At 42.9% G+C, this 21,135-nt stretch overlaps 1 protein-coding gene across 1 annotated transcript in view; it reads right to left on the bottom strand.

Moving 5' to 3' along the window:
- si:ch211-212o1.2 (uncharacterized protein LOC492735 homolog) overlaps positions 1 to 19,996 on the bottom strand; it is a 29,390-nt gene extending 9,394 nt beyond the window's left edge. Inside the window, exons 1-3 of the mRNA XM_035155928.2 lie at positions 19,500 to 19,996; positions 5,363 to 5,482; positions 5,010 to 5,101 (exon numbers count right to left, since the gene is read on the bottom strand). Coding sequence (XP_035011819.1) covers positions 5,010 to 5,101; positions 5,363 to 5,482; positions 19,500 to 19,659 — 372 coding nt within the window. The 5' untranslated portion in view covers positions 19,660 to 19,996. The remainder of the gene's footprint in view (positions 1 to 5,009; positions 5,102 to 5,362; positions 5,483 to 19,499) is intronic.
- Between the last annotated feature and the right edge of the window lie 1,139 nt (positions 19,997 to 21,135).

Raw genomic sequence — 21,135 nt, 5'->3', positions numbered from 1 at the left:
CAAATCTTTCCATCCAGGGCTTTCGTCTCGCTCTTAATTCCCCTTCTGGCCTTTCAGAAGAAACGGGCCTAAGTCGTTCAATTAACTCTCCATCAACGCTGCAATCAGCCTCATTAGAGAGCTGCCTCCAAGGAGACATGTGGGATAAGTCAAGAAAGAGGGAAACTGACACGAGGAGAGAAGAGCTGATGCCTTTAAAAGACGAGTGGAAAACAGAATAAGGGAGAAAAAGGATCTTCAAACATTTACCCCTAAACCATCAGCACAGATTTCAATGTGAATCCAGCGTCATTGGGAACTAATGAGCGTGACTCTGTCCTCAAAGTGGTGTCATTAGAGGACTGTGAAATCCTTGTTGAGTCAATTAAAGTTCAACGACGTGATGACGACAAAAGAGGAAGAACAAAAACCCAGCACAGCCCGAAGCCTCGGAGCAGAGGAATAAAAACACGACTGGGACGATGCACTTTTTAAAGCTGCAGTTTCTGTTCGGCTGGAGAGAAAAGGACGTTTATGGGTTTAAATCAAAGTTAATCTTTGTCGTCCAGTTTCTGATGAAGCACATTAGCTGTTTGCTACAGGATCATATTCAGAGATGATGTTGGATGGGAACAAAATCATCTTTATGTGTTTATGGGGATTTGTCACATCAGAGGAGGACTAATGAGAAATAATGTTAATGTGCCATAATTATATTTGTCTTTAATGATTAGCTGGAGAGCAATAGTTAAATATCCATTAAACTGTTGTTAGAATTAGGCAGATTTTCTGAATATTAATCGGTGCATGTGTCAAAAGCTTTATGCAAAGATCTTAATGATTCTTACATCCTGGCATTTCATTGTAGCGTTCCACTAAATATTGTATTAATGGGCTTATTCAAATGTGTGTTAATTAGTAGCTGTGGTAACGGCATCATGTGACAAAGGTGTCTGGCTGTGGCTTAGGAGGTAGAGCGGGTTGTTCACTCACCAGACAGATTGGTGGTTCAATCCCTGGCCCCTCTATTCCCTGGGTAAGACACTGAGCCCCATATTGCCCCTTGTGGCTGGGTTAGACTGTATGAATGTGTGTGAGGGTTCAAGACAAGAAAAGCGCTATATAAATAAAGACTATTTACCACACCCCCACTAGGCCCCCTACACCTTGATCAGCAGGTCGCTGGTTCGACTCCCTGTTGGCCAGATACTGCCCCTTACTCTCTTCCTGTTTTATTGTATTATCAAATAAAAGAAGGAGAAGAAAATCGTCCCCGGCCTGAATCCAACCTCAGATGCTATCGATGTTCTTTCGTTACACAGAAAATCAAAATGCAGATAAAACTGAAACAATAAGAAACTGTCCCTCAGATCCTGCAGACTGCGACAGACAGTAAATGCTGTTTCCAGGAGCAGCTGCTTCTACTTCACTCCTGGAAATATTCTGTATGATCCCTTACGACTGCGAGGTTTCCCATTATGATGGATTCACTGAGGGCAGGAGTCCATATGTGCAGAAAGCACGTGCTGCATCGATGCCTCCACATTACACATCGTCTATAGAACGACGGTGTCTTTAAAGAGGTCTTTACAAATAAAGGCAACTGGGAGTGGAGAGCAAAGTACACAAACATGCGCGAGAAGCACAAAACCACAGAACAAACAAGTGACACAAAAAGCACAAATGGCTTAAAATGTTTCATCTGGCTTCATATCAGCCGCCACTATTAGCCTCAGGTGTTCTCCACCGTGCACGTCTTTGATATTCAAACCAAACCTTAACTGGGAGCACAGGCCTGGTTTATTCTCAAAACCCACACAGACACAAAAACAACGGACGTGCACGCCTCGTTTTTTTCTCTCCATGCACACACACACACAGACACACACACACACGCACTTTATTTTCCACCAGCCCATTGTCATCCCTCTGTTCTCCGCAAAGGTCCATTCTTCTCTTCCAGTTAAAGTCTTTATTAGAAGTCTCCTACGGCGTCCGACACACCATGCAAATCTGTGGCTGCCGCTGTGCTTTTGGTCCCGGTAACTACCCCGAACCCCAATAAAATTCCACATCATAAATAAACATCAAACCACACAGAAGCCTTCAGCAAACACAGAGAAGTAACACGGGGATTCCAGGATTCATTGTTTCCAGGCAGCTGATGGTGCCGAGCATGTACAGGAAGGAGTTGTCACCTAAATAACACGATGTAGCAACAGACACGTCCTCACAGACTCTGTCAGGGTCACATGATGTCACAAGGACCACAGCCTGAGAACATGTACCACGACATCGACTGTTCGAATCCATCACAATGAGCAGGCTGTCGATGATGTGGCACCGGAGCCAATTAGCGTCAAAGTGAGTCGCACTGATGGGATTTACCTCGACTGTGTGATGACAAAACCACAAAACCCACAAAACCAGCGTCCTCCTGTGATTAGTGCAGCTTTCACTTTGTAACAGTGGAGAAAAAAAAGAAGAGAACCAGTGAAGTTTTGTGTTTCATCAAGTCAGTTTGTGTTTCAACATACAGGAAGATTTAAAATTCGTATTGTTACCTCAGCCAGGGAGGTTTGGTTTGTTGGTTTATTTGTACGTAGGAGAAGGAAAAAACTACCAAACACATGTTCACCTAACCTGATGGAGCCGGAGCCCGGAAAGAAACCATCACATATCGGTGCAGATGTGGATTATGTGGTGAACTGAGGACCTTTATTCCCCTTTAACATTCCCATGCACTGTATTCTTTTCATAAAATGTGTAAAGAATCACTATAAAGAACTGTGTTTTATGACAAATACTTTATTTAGATCAGACCACCTTGTTTTTTCTTTTATATTTCTACTTTAAGAAATATGTGATCATGTGTATGTGTGTTGTTGTGTCTTTAAAATACAGTTTAGAGAACTGATCAGTTAATAATTGGTATCATGTCTGTGCTGACATGTGGCGATAGGAAAACTTTGATATTACAGAATAAACAATATAAAAATACATATTCTCTTGTTTACGTTTTACACAAACAATTCTGGTTATCATCTTAAATCAAATTTTAAATAATTGGTTGTATTTGTGTTATTTATAGTATTTTATAATAAAGTTTACAGTTATATTGTAAAATATGAAGCCTCAATTACATTTTGATAATAACATTCTAGGAATCATTGTTAAATCTTTCTGTTATATATGTATTTTTACAGGCACTTGGTTGTAATGAAAATAATTATATGATTATATTACACGTGAGTTTAAATAATTAAACACTTGGTTCTATTGTATTTAAATTCCAATAAAGAGCATTTGTAAAATAAATAAATAAGAATTAATTAACTTCTCACCTGTATAATAATATTATTAATCAAACACGGATGCTACAAAGGTTCAGCATGAATGATAACTTTTGTTATAATTGGGGTCAAAACAACTGCTTCAACGTTTCAACTAATTATCAATGAATATTTCATAAACACACACACACACACACACTCACACACACACACAAAATCCTCATCTCATTAATCAAAACAAAGTTCACATGAACCAATCTGCATGCTGCACCTGATCACACAGATTTTAATTGGCTGAAACGAGGACAACCTTTACCCTAATTGGCTGTGGAGGAATGTGTGAGTTCATTAATGCAGGTGATGTGTTTTAATGCAAACAGCAAGTGCACGTGCCTCCATCTCAACACGCCACACACAGATGTACACTTCCACTGACACTGTGCGGTGACAGGTTCAAGGTGAGGCCACTCACAGTGTGTGTGTGTGTGTGTGTGTGTGTGTGTGTGTGTGTGGGAGTGTATGGTCTGTGTGGGGGGCCGTGGACATTATGGTCTACAGGGACGTTCCTCTGTGAGACAGTGACATTTAGTTTCCAGGTCACTACGGCGACTTCAGAGGCATCAGGGAATAAGGTGCAACCGCCACGCTGCCATGGTGATACAGCCTCAGGAGAGAGGGGACACAGGGACACGGGGACACGAGGACACGGGGACACAGGGACAGAACAGTATCATCTCGCTTGTCTATGTTTCACTGGGTCACTGAAAGCTTCTTTTTTTCTTTCCCGTCCCCTTAATCTAATCAACTCCAAAAGTTAACGACTTCTTTATTTGGGTTAAAGTTAAATTCACACATATCAAGAATATAAACCAGATGGTATTAACATTAAAACACAGATTGTTAAAGAAAGTGAAAGATCTTATAAAACATCTCAGACTATTATTTTCCAATTATATACAGCCACATTCAAAGTAAAATATGTGTTTTTATATAGAAAGAAATTTTCTTTAATTCACCAGTTTATTAATCAACCGTTGACACTGTAGAACTTAATGTTTACATGTCATGATTTACTCTGTTTTTGCTCCTATTTTTGTTTAACTTCTCATATTCTTTAAACACTTAATTCTAGCGCTACCGTTTTTAGTAGCAATAGTAAAAGGTTGTATCAGCTAAATTGCTTTGGAAACTATAGTTATCCTTCTTCTTTTATACTTTTATATTTTTACATTTGATATTTTTGGGGACAATGATCATTTTTCTAATATATCCATACATTTTCTGTCTATGCAATCAGCTACATAAATGATTCCTCTAAGAACGTGGAGTTACGTCTCACTTGTTGCGTTTGCATGGTGGCGACCAAACTACTTGAAGATTGAAGGTTTAAAGAAAAGCCTAAAAAAAATAGAAATATGCTGAAAAGGTTTAATCTCAAGCGGTAAGAAAAGGTTTATTTCGTGCAGAACACACAAGCAGCCATATAAACGTTCTGTTATTCAAAGTGGCCGATGGAACTCAAATAGCTGAACAGTCTAATAACATCTGAAACCAGCACAATAGATTTTTTACATTAGCCCCAAAATGTCCACTGGTGCTCGTATCAATAAGCAAATTAGGTTTTTTGGCCAAACGAGGATTTCAGGGAGGAAAGTGAGGAAAAAGGAGGATTCACTTTGTAGTGAAGTGATGAGAAATGACAACAGGCTGTGTATTGCAGTGCTTTTGTTTGCTCACCTTGCCAATAACAGGGATGTCCACAGATCCCCAGGTGTCGGCCCCCCAGTGGACCATCCCCGACGCAAAGTCTGCCGTCACTATCCCGAGGACTGGCACACAAACACAGACAGGAAAAACAAAAAGAGCGGTAACATATGCTGCTATGAGATGTGTAAGCAAAATTAAATTTGACAAAAAGTGTTAGAAAAACCTCAAGTGTATAGAAACAATATTTTTTTGAATATTCATTTAAAAATATACATTTAATTAAGCAAATGTCTAATACGAAATGTGAAGTTTTAAAGTCATATCTTTATCTTTAGCATCTTAGCATGCTAACGTTTCTACCGTCACAGTCTGACTCATCTCACCGATGCCCAGGACGATCCGGTGGATGTGGACGGTGGAGAAGTGGAGGAGGAGGAACGAGAGGTTGATGAGGAAGAGGAGGAGACACAGAACCACACACACCACCTCCTGGAGCCGCTTACCTGGACAGGACAAGAACAGGAAATATGACATTTAGGAGAGGACGAAGAGAGGGAGAGGATTAGAAGAAGAAGAAGAAGAAGAAGAAGAAGAAGAAGAAGAAGAAGAAGAAGAAGAAGAAGAAGAAGAAGAGGAAGAAGAGGAGGACATTGGAAACGATGAGAAGTTGAGGGAGTTTGGCTCTGACGTGTTGCATTAATGAACTGGGTGAGGTCCCTGCACCCACTGGGAGAACAAGTCACTTATCAGGGGTCAATGGCCCTTTTAGACACAACGTGTGTGTGTGTGTGTGTGTGTGTGTGTGTGTGTGTGTGTGTGTGTGTTGTGTGGTGCTGCGTCAGCATTGGTGTTTCACATATGAGAGGTCGTGACCCTGCAGCCTGGAGTACACTTGTCTTCATCTGACTGATCACATATTAACACCCTGGACACACACACACACAGACACACACACAGACACACACAGACACACACACAGTTTCAGGTGGCAGGAACAGGCCCCTGCAGGGACGAGCCTGAACTCACAGGTCAGCAGTATGAAGTGAAGGACAGAGGGAGATGAACTGACTCTAACTACTCTCACTATAAATTCACACATCAGCGATATTACGAGACGGAGCTGCGAGGGTCAACTCAACGTTTCAGCTGCACAGCGCCGAAGATTAAAGATACTGAATTATTGAATATACACACACACAGACACACACACACACGAGATGCCTGATCTATAGATCTATAACTTTCCTGACGTCTTCACGAGCTTTCACTTCTTTTAAATGTCCCTCTCTTGTCTGACTCGTCAGCAAAAGCAGGAAACGTGCGTCAGTGTCTCTCACAAACAAATATGAACGAACGACCGTCGTTACGTTTCCGTCACTTTCTTTTGTTCTCCCTCTCTAATTCCCTCACCTCCTTCCTCCCCTTCTCCTAATCCCTCCGTCTTTGCCAGTCTAATGTGCTTTTAAAACATTAATGTGTTCAGATCCTCATGTATCACATAGCATTAGCAGCCTATAAGATATTCATGGCAGCTTTTTTTTTAATAAAGCACACAGGCCTGCGAGTGTGTGCGCCTATAGACTCGGTGCGACTATGAATATGCTATCAGCCTCTCCTAAGGAATGGACCCCAGTGGGCAAACGGGAGATTTTAAATATGGGATTATGGATATTTCACGAATCATCGGGTGTGACCCTTCACCTTCTAAAAATAGACAGAATCAAAGTTGGGAAGAGACGGTGGATTCAGGAGGAGACTGAAGTTCAGCTCGAAGGAAAAGACGTATTGATTCTGCTCGTGAAAGTAGTTGGACGAGACAAAATATGATATAGGGTTTTTGTTTAAGATCTTTTTAGTCGATGTGATGCTGCTACAAAAAACAGTTATTTTATTTATGTAAAGTTTAAAGGAACTTGTGTGAAAGTTGCTTCTTAGGCAGCAGCTGTGTGACACTGCATCAGATCAAGGCCTTTTTGTGCGTCTACTCTCTTGATTGGTGGTTCCCCTGATTTCCCAGATTACATCAAACACACATGAGCTTGGTTTCAATTTGCTCCTCATACAACATAAAAATACATAAATCACGAGCATCCTCTGCCCTGAGGAGAAGCTACAGGTTGAACTCTTCTGGTTTTTCTCGAGGACATCTCTATACGAGCATTTTCAAATTCTACGACGGCCTAAAGGAAACAGTCATTAGTTGCATTTAGTTCAGTCCTGTTGCGTCACAACATGTTTACAGTACAAAGACGACAGTCGAGTAAAGTGACTTCATGTGTTTACAGCTCAGGTAACGTGTTTCATTCCACACGGCCTCCGTCCATATTGAGGTTAACTGTTGTCTACAAGCTTCATGTGACACCATTTTCTCTACTATACCCCAAGGTGCATAACACACAGACACACACAGACACACAACTTAAAGGATCAGTGCACCACAATTCACTTTCTCCCAACTCTCTCTGCGTCTGCACACACTCACACACACTCACACACACACACACACACACACACACACACACACACACACACACACACACACACACACACACACACACACACACACACACACACACACACACACACACACACACACACACAATGATGCCTCCACTGATGGATTTCCTAACACATTCTCGCATCTCTCTCTATTACGCGCACACATCCTCTGACACATACACAAATTCAGACACTCCATCTCTGTCACGTACACACACACACACACACACACACACACACACACACACACACACACACACACACACACACACACACACACACACACACACACACAAACACACACACGTTGCAGGGCCGTGGAGCAGTGGGGCGGCTGTCAGGTGATGTGCGTCAGTCCTTGGATCCTCCGGCTCCCTGGTGAGGGGAAGGAAACTAGGACAGGCCTCCACAGAGCGCAAACACACACACACACACACACTCACACTCACACACACACTCACTCACACAAACACACACAGTCACACTCACATAAGCCGTTGTCCCTCAGGCCATGGCATTGCTGGATATCACATACAGCTACAGACACACAAAAACAGCCTCTACAAGTATGTATGTATGAACGGACATAGGCCATCATGTTTGAACACACACACACACACACACACACACACACACACACACACACACACACACACACACACACACACACACACACACACACACACACACACACACACACACACACACACACACACACACACACACACATTCTACAGTGCACACACACCCAAGCTGCCTTCACTTGGCATACAAACACCAAAATTAAAACTGTACACTTAAAATCACACACACACACACAGACACACACACTCAGGACCAGAGCAGCGCACTCATTAATATCGTTCTGACAACAACTGGCTCCCTGGCAACCTCTCTGCCATCGCTCACCCAGCAGCACCCCCCGCCTGCGAGCGTGCACGCGTGTGTGCATGGGGATTTAACCTGGGCGGAGCCGGGGGAGGGGAACGAGGGGTGCTAATAGGCTGAAATTAATCAACGCCGGCTGATTCGCTATCTGGGGAATGAGTGGCGGGCAGCAGGCAGGCAGGCAACACATCCTGAATACTAATGGCCTAATGGAGAGGGGAGACAGAAAGTAGACCCCATTAACTATCTCTGCTGTTTGTCAGGTAACAAGGAAGCAAGGCGAGGAAGTGGAATATGAAAGAGACCAAGTTTAACCTATATTAACTACAAATACACACAAAACAAATATCCCCATGTCAACACTGTCTGATCGGGTCTGACAATCAAAGCAGTTTTGTTTTCATACGACACAAACATCAACTTTGTGAAGCAGTTACATTTCCTTCATATCTGCTGCTCCCCATTCAGAAAACATCTCTAAATCTGCAGAGACAGTGAGACAGACTCAAATCTGTGAATCCTCTAAAACCTTCTCCGCTCTGATCCAACTAGAGATCAGATCACATCTGTTCCTCCTTTTTCCATTTCGGTCCTTTATCCACAAAAAAACTGGAGCCAGAGGAGATTTAACAATTTCCTTAAAATCTGGGATTTCAGTTTATTGAAAATGGTTCTTCAAAGTATTTTTGGGGTTTAGTATCTTGCCCAAGGACACATTGGCGTACAGAATAGGGAAGACTGGTATCGAACCACCGACCTTCTGGTTAGACGACTACTCTACTCGACCCCCTCAGCCACAGCCATGACAAATAAAAATAAAGGCCATGCAGGGTCAAGGCCAGATGTTTTTACTGCAGCTTGCATCTCATCAAACAGAAGCTCTGATGCTTTGTGTGACCGGCAGCCAGTCAGGACGATTTCTGAGAAAGAGCCATTGATTTGCTTTTATTTGATTGGCTCATGGTCGGAGCGGGAGCAGCGGTCACAGGGCACGAGGTCATCCAGTTCAAACATCGATCGGTTCATTTAAATATCTGGAGTTGACCAATGACCATGCACCAGCAAGTCGTCATCACAGAGAGAACGGAGAGATGTACCATCGACTTTTGTTCAACCTCTTTTTGTTGAAGGATAAACTGATCCACAACAGAAGCAGAGTTTTGGGACACATCCCTTTTTAAAATAAAGTGTTTACTGTTAACTGATCCATTATCTAATCTGTGTATCCTTTGAGGGTCACGCTGGAGTGATCACCAGTCCATCACTGGTCTGATCAACACACAGAAGCCTCCCTTCTTCTGCTCACTAGTGAATCCATCATTCAATCATCTTCACCTCAATCCCTTCCCTCAACGTCCAATTGATCACTTCCCATTCTAATCACATATTGTTGGGGCGTGGTCCTCGCTGGTGAAATAGTATTACATATATAAAATATGTACAGGACCTGTCGCTCTTGTGCTGAGCCAATGTACACAACCAGAAGCTCTTGATATGTCTCAACCACCAAGGACACATTCCCATGGTTAAGTGGTAAAGAATAAGAATATATCTTGTATAGATTTGGACCAATCAAGTGCACGTACACACAGCGAGGGACAAAACCAAAGGCGAGAACACAAAACAACAGGCAAACGACAAAGGGAGCGTGCACGTTGAAATCCCACCTACAGAGCCTTTGACAAAAAGAAGCTCACACACTGACGGTGGCTCAAAGGCCGAGTCCGAGCTGCCGCCGCGCCGCGACCACGCCTTCGCACGTCTGAGGCCTAAACTCCATTTACAAACACTTACTCACGCTGATGTAAAGACTGCCAACACGTTAGACAACAAATCACAGAGGGTGGTAATGTATGTACGAGCCGTGTGCACACAGCTCTGCTGCTCTTTGATTCTCTCGCTCTGTCGTTCCGTGTCCCCCCGGTTTGCTCTCAGCAGACTGTCTTCAGATGGGACCTGGGGAGGGAGAGAGGGAGGGAGGGAGGGAGGGAGAGAGTGATGTGGGTGGTAAAAGTGGGTCACATGCTCAGAGAGAAAGAGAGTGGAAAAGGGGGGAGACAGAGAGACGAGGGAGAGAGAGACACTGAGAGGGAATGACAGTAAAAAGGAAAGAAAGGGGGAGAGAGAGAGAGAGAGAGTAGAGACACAAAGAGGGAGAGGGAGAGGGAGAGAAGGGGGGAGAGACAGGGGAGGTCGAATTCCCCTGTTCAGAAGTGGATCAGTCACAGGCCGCTTTCCTTTCATGTGATCTCAGTGGACCGCAGAACCTGAGACACACACACACACACACACACACACACACAGACACACAACACAGGGACGCATGCAAAACATACTCGCCCACACACTCACTGTCACACACACAAAACCAACACAAACGAAAAGTACACCTACCACTGATGAAGAAATGATACACAGACAAAAGCACAACTTGTATGTCCTTATGTGGATGCGCACACACACACACACACACACACACACACACACACACACACACACACACACACACACACACACACACACACACACACACACAATCCTCCCAGACAAATGTAATAAATCCATTACCCTCTAGATTCAACAGCAACAAAGAGAGGAATGTGGCAAATGAGATTCAATAACGGCATACCAACACAATGGCTCACACACAAACACACTAACACACAGACTCACACATGCATGTAGACAAACAGATGCATATATCCAGGCACAATAACACACACACACACACACACACACACACACACAGACATTTTCTCCCACATGAGAGCCAGTGTAAGTCGGCCCTGCTCCAGCCTCTCTCCCCCGCGGAGACACAAAAAAAAGAGGATGGACAGATCCCATCATGTGTGTGTTCCTTTGTGTCTGTGTGTGAGTGTGTGTGTGTGTTGTACGCCATCCCGTCATCTCCTGGGCTTTCTGCTAGCACCATATTCATCTGTGGCCCTCATAAGGATAATTACACACACACACACACACACACACACACACACACACACACACACACACACACACACACACACACACACACACACACACACACACACACACACACACACACACACACACACAGCTCATCTCTGAAAATGCACAGCTTTCACTGTTCCTCTGTTGACGTTGGTCAAGGTCAATAGTAAAATCCTGCCTGAAGGCTCGCCTACAGCCATAGATGGACTGTGTGTGTGTGTGTGTGTGTGTGTGTGTGCATATCGTTGATGTGTGTTTTGTGCGTTATCTTTGTCTGTGTGTTAAGATAAATTATATGCATTATATTAATTATAATTAAATATAAAAACAACCGGCGCCTCCTGACTTGCTACAAGCAAATGTTTCAGTTACAGTTTGTTCAACTTTAATTTCAGGAATAAGTTTACTGATGATTCATCGTCACAATAAGGTTGAATTCTCATATTTTTCTTAATTTATAAAAAGTACTTTTATTAAAACTAATTTTTAAATGGCTCACGTCATTTGCATGCAGCTGTAACTCAATGTGTCAGTGTTAAACTGAGAGTGAAGACAGCGATGATGAAGCTAAAGATAAAGATAAAGGGTTGATGTTATCCAACCAACAACCAAAGGGAAATATTGATGTTTAATAGTAATAATAACTAAGAATTATAACTTAATAGTAAGATAATTTGCACAGATAATTTTGATCATGTAGGATTCACATCTTTTCTCAACTCCTATTGGCTGATGTGTGACTTGGTGAAATGTATTTTCGTCTGATTTCAAATTACAATGACTTCTTCCTGTTTAGCTGCATGTTGCCTAGCAACACAACTGTGTGTTGGGCTGAGGATCTATATGTTTTGATATCTGATAAAAGACAAATTATGTTTTTAATGTGATTGCATGAGGGCGAAGTAACATAAGTGGAAAAGAGTCGGGGCCCAACAAAAAGCCAGTGTGATCGATAGGAACATTTTATATATGTAAAGATTTGTGCTTGAGGCAAATGTTTAATGATCTGATTCTGCTGACTGTACTCTGATCCTCGACACTGGTCACACACACACTGAGGTCACACACAGACACACACAGGTCAAAGTCAAGTACAGCTCACATGAATCTCAGGGCCAAACACACAAGCTCAGATGGTTTCTGACCCCTGACCTTTATGACCCCGGGGTCAGCAGTTCAGGGAGTCTGTCAGTGTGTGTGTGAGAGAGAGAGAGAGAGAGAGAGAGAGAGAGAGAGAGAGAGAGAGAGAGACTGACTTTTCCTTGAGCACGTGCACACAACTATTTCTTCACTGAGATTAAAACACATCTTTCTGCTTCCTTGGAAAATAGGTGTAAACTTGGAGTGAATTCCTCGGTCGAGGCAAACACTCCATCTCACAATGTTAAAGAAAGTGAACAAATATTTAAAGAATGGCAACAATACACAAGTCTCGCTCACTCGCACCATTTATTAATTTACATTATTTATCAAACATAGGACCCAGGTTAAAAAATGAATTTTCATTTAATTTTTTCTTCCTTCAACCAAGTTTCACCTAAACTGGTTCAGTAGTTTTTGCATAAATCTGTTAACAGAGAAAAGGTAATAAAAACAAACTTTATACTGGAGGAAATGAAACCATTTATTCTTACAAAAATGTTACACATTAAATCATAAGTTATGTAACCAGTATTTTAAACTATGAACAAGGTTTGTTTCAAATTATAAATTAAACTATTAGTTAAAATTCTTAATGATAAAGTACATGTGCATGTTCAGTAGTTTGAGGACATATACAACAGTTTTAGGATTGATATGATAAATGTAGCCTCGTGCTTTGTTAACTTTCTTCACACCTTCAGACTCGACCTCTGTCGGTGACCTTGTCCTGTTCCTGTTCCATCACATCAAGGCTGCAGCCTCTGGGTGAAAAGCTTTAAACAATTCTCTGGTGGAAGGAAAATTAAACTCAATGAATCTGTGTTGTAAGATTCAACAGAGACTCACTGGTTCCATATTAATACACACCGTTATGAAAACTTATTTTGAATAAATGTTTACTTTAGAATAAATAACATTTTATATATTTATATAACTTATTATATCTTTTGTAAAGTTTGTGGTTAAACTGTAAAATCGCCTGTAAAAATAGAGAGGAGTAGAGAGGAAGAGGAGCAGAGAGAGAATGGAAGAGGAGGAGAAGAGGAAAAGGAAGAGGAGGGGAAAAAAGAGAAAAAGGAAGAGGAGGAGAGGACAAGGAAAAGGGGGCCGAAGAGGAGCGGAGAGAGAATGGAAGAGGAGTAGGAGAGGGGATGAAGAGGAGAGAAAAAGGAAGAGGAGGAGAAGAGAAAAAAGGAAGTGGAAGGGAAGAGGAAAGGAGGGAAAAGGGAAGAGGAGAGGGCAATGAGAAGAGAGGAACAGGGAGATGAAGAGTGGAGGAAGAGAAGCGGAGAGAAAATGGAAGAGGAAGAGGAGAGGAAGAAGGGATGAAGAGGAGAGGAGAGAAAAGGGAAGAAGAAGAGGAGAAGAGAGGAAGAAGAGAGAGGATGAGGAAGAGAGGATGAGGAAGAGGAGAGGCGGAGGAAGAAGAGAGAGGATGAGGAAGAGGAGAGGGGAGGAAGAGGAAGAGGAGAGGCAGTCAGCGGACCGTGACACTTCAGACATATGGGAGGACCGAGGAGGGACGACGGGCTGAATAGAGAGAGATGGAGAGATGCACAAACGGAGGAGGAGAGAGATGCTTCCAGCTGTTTGTCCGTGGCAGCTCTGCTGTAATGAGCCCATGTTTGGCTCGGTGGAGCTCTGCCAACGCCTCATCTAACTTCTTCAAACTCTAACAAGCCAAACTGCTATTTAGATTTACCTCCTGCCGCCGCTGAACCGGACCCAAACAACTAAGCACATAACAGCGTGCCGTCCCTTTAAATGGACACTTTGACATTTTGAATTTTTGCTGTTTATTTTTCTTTAACAGACACTTGTCAGCATGTGGGAAACATTCGGGCTTTTAAGTTTTTCGTAAAATTGCTCGGCAGCATTGTTAGCGTTGCTGAGCATTTCTTCCACTTGCAGCCCGCTGTGCCCTTTGGCTGAAATAAGGGAAAGCTTGGAAGTCATTTGGAGATTTACCTGGTGAAAACACAGACTCGCACACAGACGTGCTCTCGTTACATGTTTTCATGGCGAGAGAGTTTATCCAATGTGACATTTGACTGGATCCTAGTTGACAGCTGCCATTGTCCCTCACTGCAGATTTGTGACACTTGGACAAATGCAAAATATTGAAAATAAAAAGCAGCGGCCTCAACAACCCACTGTTGTCTCGAGATCTCTGTTATTATTATTTGGACATATTTTAACTTGTTGAAGATTAAATACTCGATGAATTATGAGACACATGTTTTATTTATTTAATTTGTTTTATTTCACCCTATTTATTTATTTGTTTTACGTTAAAACTACAGCACAGACTTCCACAAAACTTGCTGGAAGGAAGGAACATGAAATTACTCATTTAACTTTGACACGGCTCCGGACAAAAGGATGGATACAGGATTCCCCCCCGCTTTCTTTAACAACGTTTTTTTTTTTACATTTTCACAGTTTTCCCTGAGAATAATTAATGGGTCTTATTTGGGAAACTATATCTGTAAGTGTGTGTAATTTCTTAATTGAAAAAAAAAAAACCTGGCATAAAGCAAAAGCTAAACTTGATTCTAGACTAAAAGTGTTATGTCCTACTAGGAGACTAATATTGTTAATCCCCTCTACTTCATTGAAGCCTAAAACTGATTCCCCCGGCATTTATTTAGGAATATTTGTTCTCATGTTGTAGTGTCAGTTCGGGCTGAGATCGAACTTTTGCAAAAACTAGTTTTCATGTGGAATCAGTCTAAATAAAAAAAGCTTTATTCTGTTTTTAAAATATATTTTCTGGACAATTAAGTCAGATGCTACAAAATAAAAGTACTTTGAATTAGTCTTTAATTATGGAATGCAAATGATAAAGTTTATTATTATTATTATTATTACTCGAACTAAGCAGGACAGTGTTAATATCGAAGTCACTGAGCCACAGTCCTGCAGGTTACATTTTATTGTGATATTTCATTCTTTGTATTCTTGGTTGAGTTTCACTGTTTGTTTCTCATTGTTCATCAGACGTCACTTAACCGAGTTTCCCACGTTTACTCTCCATCACTTTTCCCAGTACATAGAAACAGGGAGATTCAGATTTAAATGAATTCCTACAGGATCATGATTCACTTGGTGAACACGCAGTATAAAAACATGGACCAGTACATGAAGTGAGATTTGTCCTCGAGTCATCTTCTCCTTGACGTCTCTCTGGAAGTGAGACCGCAGCACTGAGAACTTTACTCAGAGGAAATACTCTTTTAAAGTCAACTACAACAATTTGCAGTTGATGTACAATCAACACTTGAGGTTCAGTGACCGAGTGTGAACTTCACCGCTGACTAGTTTTTGTGTAACGCAGCAGTTTGTGTTGCGTCAGAATGTGGCCGATGTCACGGCCTCGTCTGGGCTATTTTTACCCAGAGTCAGTGTGATAACTAAGCTCCGTGACCACGACGTGACGGGGGATGAAGAGTCAGGACCTCAAATGTCTGTGATCCTCTTAACCATCAGCGGCACAAGACTCAACAACGACAACAGACCGGCAAACACGACACGGCTTCACACCACACGTCCGTCTAATAAACTCTTCTCTTCCTCCTTTTGTACATTTTAATGATCAAATATTTCTTTAATTATATTTGTATTATTTGTTATTATTGATTTTATTGTTTTGGAGGTTAGAGTTGCCATGTCCAACCGATGGTTTAATGTGAAATTTTACTAATGATGATGAATCAGCGCGATTAAATCTGTGGGAAAGCTGTCGTCCATCCATCCATCATCTTTACAGTTTATCCTTGTGCGGGTCGCAGGGGGGGGGGAGCCAATCCCAGCTGACATGGAGCAAGACGACAGGTCACCAGCGCATCACAGGACAAACAAATAGAGACAAACAACCATTCAAATAATCTGACCTCAAATCTGCATGTGTTGGACTATGGGAAGGAGGAGGAGGAACCAAAGAAAACCAACACAGACACAGGACGGTCTCCACACAGAGAGACACCTGGAGCAGCGCTCAAATCAGGAGCCGCTCGGATGAGGTGTCGCGATGGGACAAAATTGCAAAGTCTTGCAAATTTCAAGTGGATTGAATTATTCTTTGCATTAATTGTTGAAATAAAAAAAATTCTAATTCGCGACATCCTGGCAGTGATTTTTCTAAAGATGATAAAAAGTGATGATTCATATTAGTTTATAAACTGTACGATAATATAAAATAAACACTAGTTGACAACTTTTTTAATAAACGGTAATATTTGACATCCCTGAAGTTTGTTTCACCTTTAACCAGTGTTAATACAAACACTGATCTATGAATAAATGAGATCACACGTTTGTTGTTTCTCTGACTTCTCATCATCAGCTCGCATCCGTATATTGATATGAATAATCTATTGAGAGCTTGCATGTGTGTGTGTGTGTGTCTGTGTGTGTCTGTTTGTGTGTGTGTGCCTGTTTGTGTGTGTGTGCACGTATGCAAGCTCATCCGTTTACACATGCCAGAGTGGAGATGGTCGTCTCTCTAGTGTAAATCCGATACCATTAATGACAAAGGTGACTTCTTTACTCCCAGTGTCACCAGCTTCCAGTGAGGTGTTCACTGACATTAAGTGAAAATAAAGTTCAGGTCAGAAGATGCTCTCAGTGTGTCGAGGTGCGTTCACTGCCAGCATCAGTGGTTTGTGAATAGGAACACTCTCGGTGCTGTGACGGCTTCGGATTGAAACCCCCAACCTGGTGAAACGCGTGGTTCCCTCACGTGAACCTCACAGCAACGTGTTGTGCAGACCTCTCTCCTCTCGCTGAGCATCGCTCCTATTTTAGGAAGTGTTAACAAGTGGCCAACATGGCTCCACTAGAGGCAATTAAAATGCGCAGTGAAGTGAGAAGCAGGGCAGATGGTCGGGCAGAAATGTGGCCCAGTCCAGCTTGATGCACAACTGGTAAGACAGGTTTTCTCTGCTAAGGTCTGAGGCACAATGTGCTTCCCGTCACCGCGGCAGAGTCGACGCAGCTACACACACGAAACGACTTCATTCTTCTCCCAATATTTACTCTCTTTAAACTTTTTCAAATGAAAGACAACAAGTACTGGGAGATGTGCAACAAACTGTGTCGTGTGTTTTTACAGATCAAAACTCTAAAAACCTGAAAACAGTGGTTAAGAAAAGATGACGACTCAAACCAACGAGAGCAGCAGGAGAGGTGCAGCTGATGGGAAACCACGACGCACACAATTACATGTGGCCTCAGGGTCGTGACACAGAAGCTTTGTTGTGATGGAGGAAGACGATTCTGTTCCACAACAACAACCACTGTCATTTTATCAAAGTATTTGTAGCCGGTCCTGAAATTTAGTCTCCAGGGTCCAGACTGCTGCTTGTGTTTTATTCTACCGGGCGGTTTTCATTCTCGACGCTTAATCAGAGATGTATTTAGACCTGGACGCCAGGTGAATTTAAACTAGCAGCGAAAAAGAAAACCAGCAGTCCTCCGGACCCCGAGGACCGGATCTGAGGATTACTGCTGTCGACTGTGTCACGGATATTGATTTTGTCCTCGGACTAAAAGCCGACCCAGGCTGAACAGCTTCACTAGCATCTAGAAAACGTACCCATCAATCCTGCAGGAGCCGAGGCCTTTACCTCAGGTGTTTGGCTTCAAGGGTTTTCATGCTGGGGGCATTTTAAACACATGTCTACTTGACTGGACTTTAAAGGCCCTAATGTTTAGGGGGTATTCCAGCTGTATAGAAGGTGACTTTCATATCATAATGGGGAACTTGTGGGAGAGATATTCACATCATCTGGGGGTTTTCTAAGAACCCTCCAGTGCTTCATGTAGAGTAAACATATCTTTATAAAGTGTGTGTGTGTGTGTGTGTGTGTGTGTGTGTGTGTGTGTGTGTGTGTGTGTCACTCGTAACAGATCATGTTTATTCATTTGCTACGTAAAAGGAATAAAACTTTAATACATTAACCTCACATGTGAACTTGACTCAGGACATCATCACACTAGATCTTATGTTATTGTTTAACTTCGGCTCCTTCAGAGATTTTAATGCAGCACCTGTGTCTTTGCTTGACTTAAGAGCAAAGATTTGACACTGAATGACCCTTTACTGTCTTGACCTCATGTTTACAGAGGAACATGGCTTCAGTTTTCAATGGACGCCCACTCTGAGTTAAGGGTTTATCCTCTTCTAGCATTAAAAACCCATTGAGACTGGTGTTTTCACTTTGAGATACGGCCTTTGTCCACATTTGGTCGGACACTGTGTGTTGGCCTCACGCCTTTACACACACACGGCAACAAATCACAGCAGGTTCAGTAGCAGCATGGAGTCTGTTGTGTTGCAGCAAAAGAACCAAATATCACTGCTAAGTTAGCCTGTAGCATCGGTGTTAGCACTGTGTCATCATCATAATCCTCATCTTCATCAGCATCCTCATCCTCATCATCTTCAACATCATGATCATCATCCTCATCCTCCTCCTCATCATAATCCTTCTTCTAATCATCATCATATTCCTCCTTATCCTCATCTTCATCACATCATCTTCATCATTATCATCATCATCCTCATCATCAACTTCTTCATCATCACCATAATCATAATCATCTTCAACCTAATCAGCATCCTCATCCTCATCATTATCCTCCTCCTCCTCATCTTTATCATCTTCTTCTTCATCATCCTCCTTCTCATCATCATCATGTTCATCATAAACTTCATCCTCATCATCTTCATCCTCCTCCTCATCAACTTCTTCATCATCACCATAAACATCATCAACCTAATCAGCATCCTCATCCTCTTCCTCCTCATCTTTATCACCATCCTCATTATCATCTTCTTCTTCATCATCATTCTCATCATAATCATCATCCTCCTCCTCATCCTCATCCTCATCCTCCTCCTCATCATCTTCATCATAAACTTCATCCTCCTCCTCCTCCTCATCATCATGTCGCACTGTGGCTGATGTTCGGCCTCTGTCTCCAGCTCTGGTACCACCCCCCCACCACCACCATCCTCACCGGGAGAGTAGAGCCTCGCCAGCTGTCGAGCCCCGGCGTGCTGCGGTCCCCAGCGGGGCGCCGCGCTGCGTGCGGCCGCCCCGTGCTCATTCCCGTTCGGATCCTCCTCCGCCATGGACCGGTGCCTGATGTCGGTCTCGGAGAGAAGCGACGCTGCCATGACTCCTGCCCGCTGCCCCCGGCTCGGGTCTCAGCTGCACGGCATCAACGACGGACGTGTCGCGGTCAGTAAGCGGTCGGTGTCCCGGTGTCCGGCGGCGGCTGCTGAGGCTGAGCGGAGCCGAGCAGAGGAGGGGGAGAGGCGGCTGAGCAGAGTGACGCTGGCTGGGAGGAAGCACCGGAGCACCAGCCTCCTGTCACCCGGAAACACACGCACGGAGCCGACACACGGAGCTGATTCACGGGCTTTCACCGGCGGCAGCTCCCGCGAGGAACCGGCTGTGTTCACAACCTCGTGTTTTTATTCTGTTAGTGACTCTTATTGTTGTGATTCTCATGAACCCACTTTATTTCTGCTTCCAGGTCACGTGATCACGTCACCTGCTGCATCTGCTGGTGGAGGAAGAGGAAGAGGAAGAGGAAGAGGCTCCTGCATCAACAGACACCCTGAACAACAACATGAGGAGAGACTCATTCATTCATCTACAGGAGTTCTGCTGCTGCTTTTAACTTTGTGCTCAAAACAAACTAAATAAACTTCTGTGTAAAGATTAAAAATGTTTTCTCTCCTCAGTTGTTGCTGCTTGTTTTGGTTTCTCTGTGATATTGTAAGTTCTCCACCTTATTATCCAAAGAGCCTTGAGATCATGTATAAATCATGTATAAATAAAATAGAATTGAAACGACTTCAAGTATTAGGGTTGTTGACCCTAAAGGTCGTGTTGTGATGTGGCAGACGCACCATCCGCAGTAGGACAACAGTAAAAACTAAAATCTAATAATTACTAAATGAGATTTCCTTTTTTCTTATATTGTTGCTGTTAATTTATGTGGACTGAACATTCACCTTAACAAATGATGTCCTTTAGTACACTTGACAATTAGCAAACAGAAGGCCTACACATTAATAACACTAATTAACAACAAACCTAACTAACTAACTGGCTAATTGACTGACTGACGATATTTTAATGTTATAACATACAGATGTGGGCCACTTCAGGCAATGATGCGGCTCCTGTGGTCTTTTTCAGATGTGAGCCTAATGTTGCCCATTTGTAAAATAGCAAATGTGGCCGAAATATCCCAAAACAAGTCTGGGCCTTGAGAAGAGGCAGGTGGTAGCTTCTCTGTCCCAAGTTGTTTAGAAGTTCAGAGACGTCTTCAGTCAACAGGTAAACACATTAGTGGACAAAACAAATTGACCAAAACTATAGTTCACATTGTGCATCTTAGAAAGAGGCTGGTCTCCGCTCTGTGGTTGGTTTGTTGGTTATAGATCTCGAGCAAACTGACTGATGATTCCAGGCCGATCTCATAACACCCCTGATGTGGTCGCCGCCATCTTGTACTTTTGTCGTCATCTGGAGCCAGAGTCTGTGCAGCGGTGATCGAGGGGTGGAGCCACACTGGACCAATGAGGAGCTGGTGTCAGCTGTCAATCTGTGATCAGTCCCACGGTTACACAACAAGCCCA

The sequence above is a fragment of the Hippoglossus stenolepis genome, chromosome 5 (genome assembly GCF_022539355.2).
Source record: "Hippoglossus stenolepis isolate QCI-W04-F060 chromosome 5, HSTE1.2, whole genome shotgun sequence".
Lineage (NCBI taxonomy): Eukaryota > Metazoa > Chordata > Actinopteri > Pleuronectiformes > Pleuronectidae > Hippoglossus > Hippoglossus stenolepis.
The sequence above is the reverse complement of the archived record's forward strand: the minus strand, read 5'-3'. Positions and strand labels throughout refer to the sequence as shown.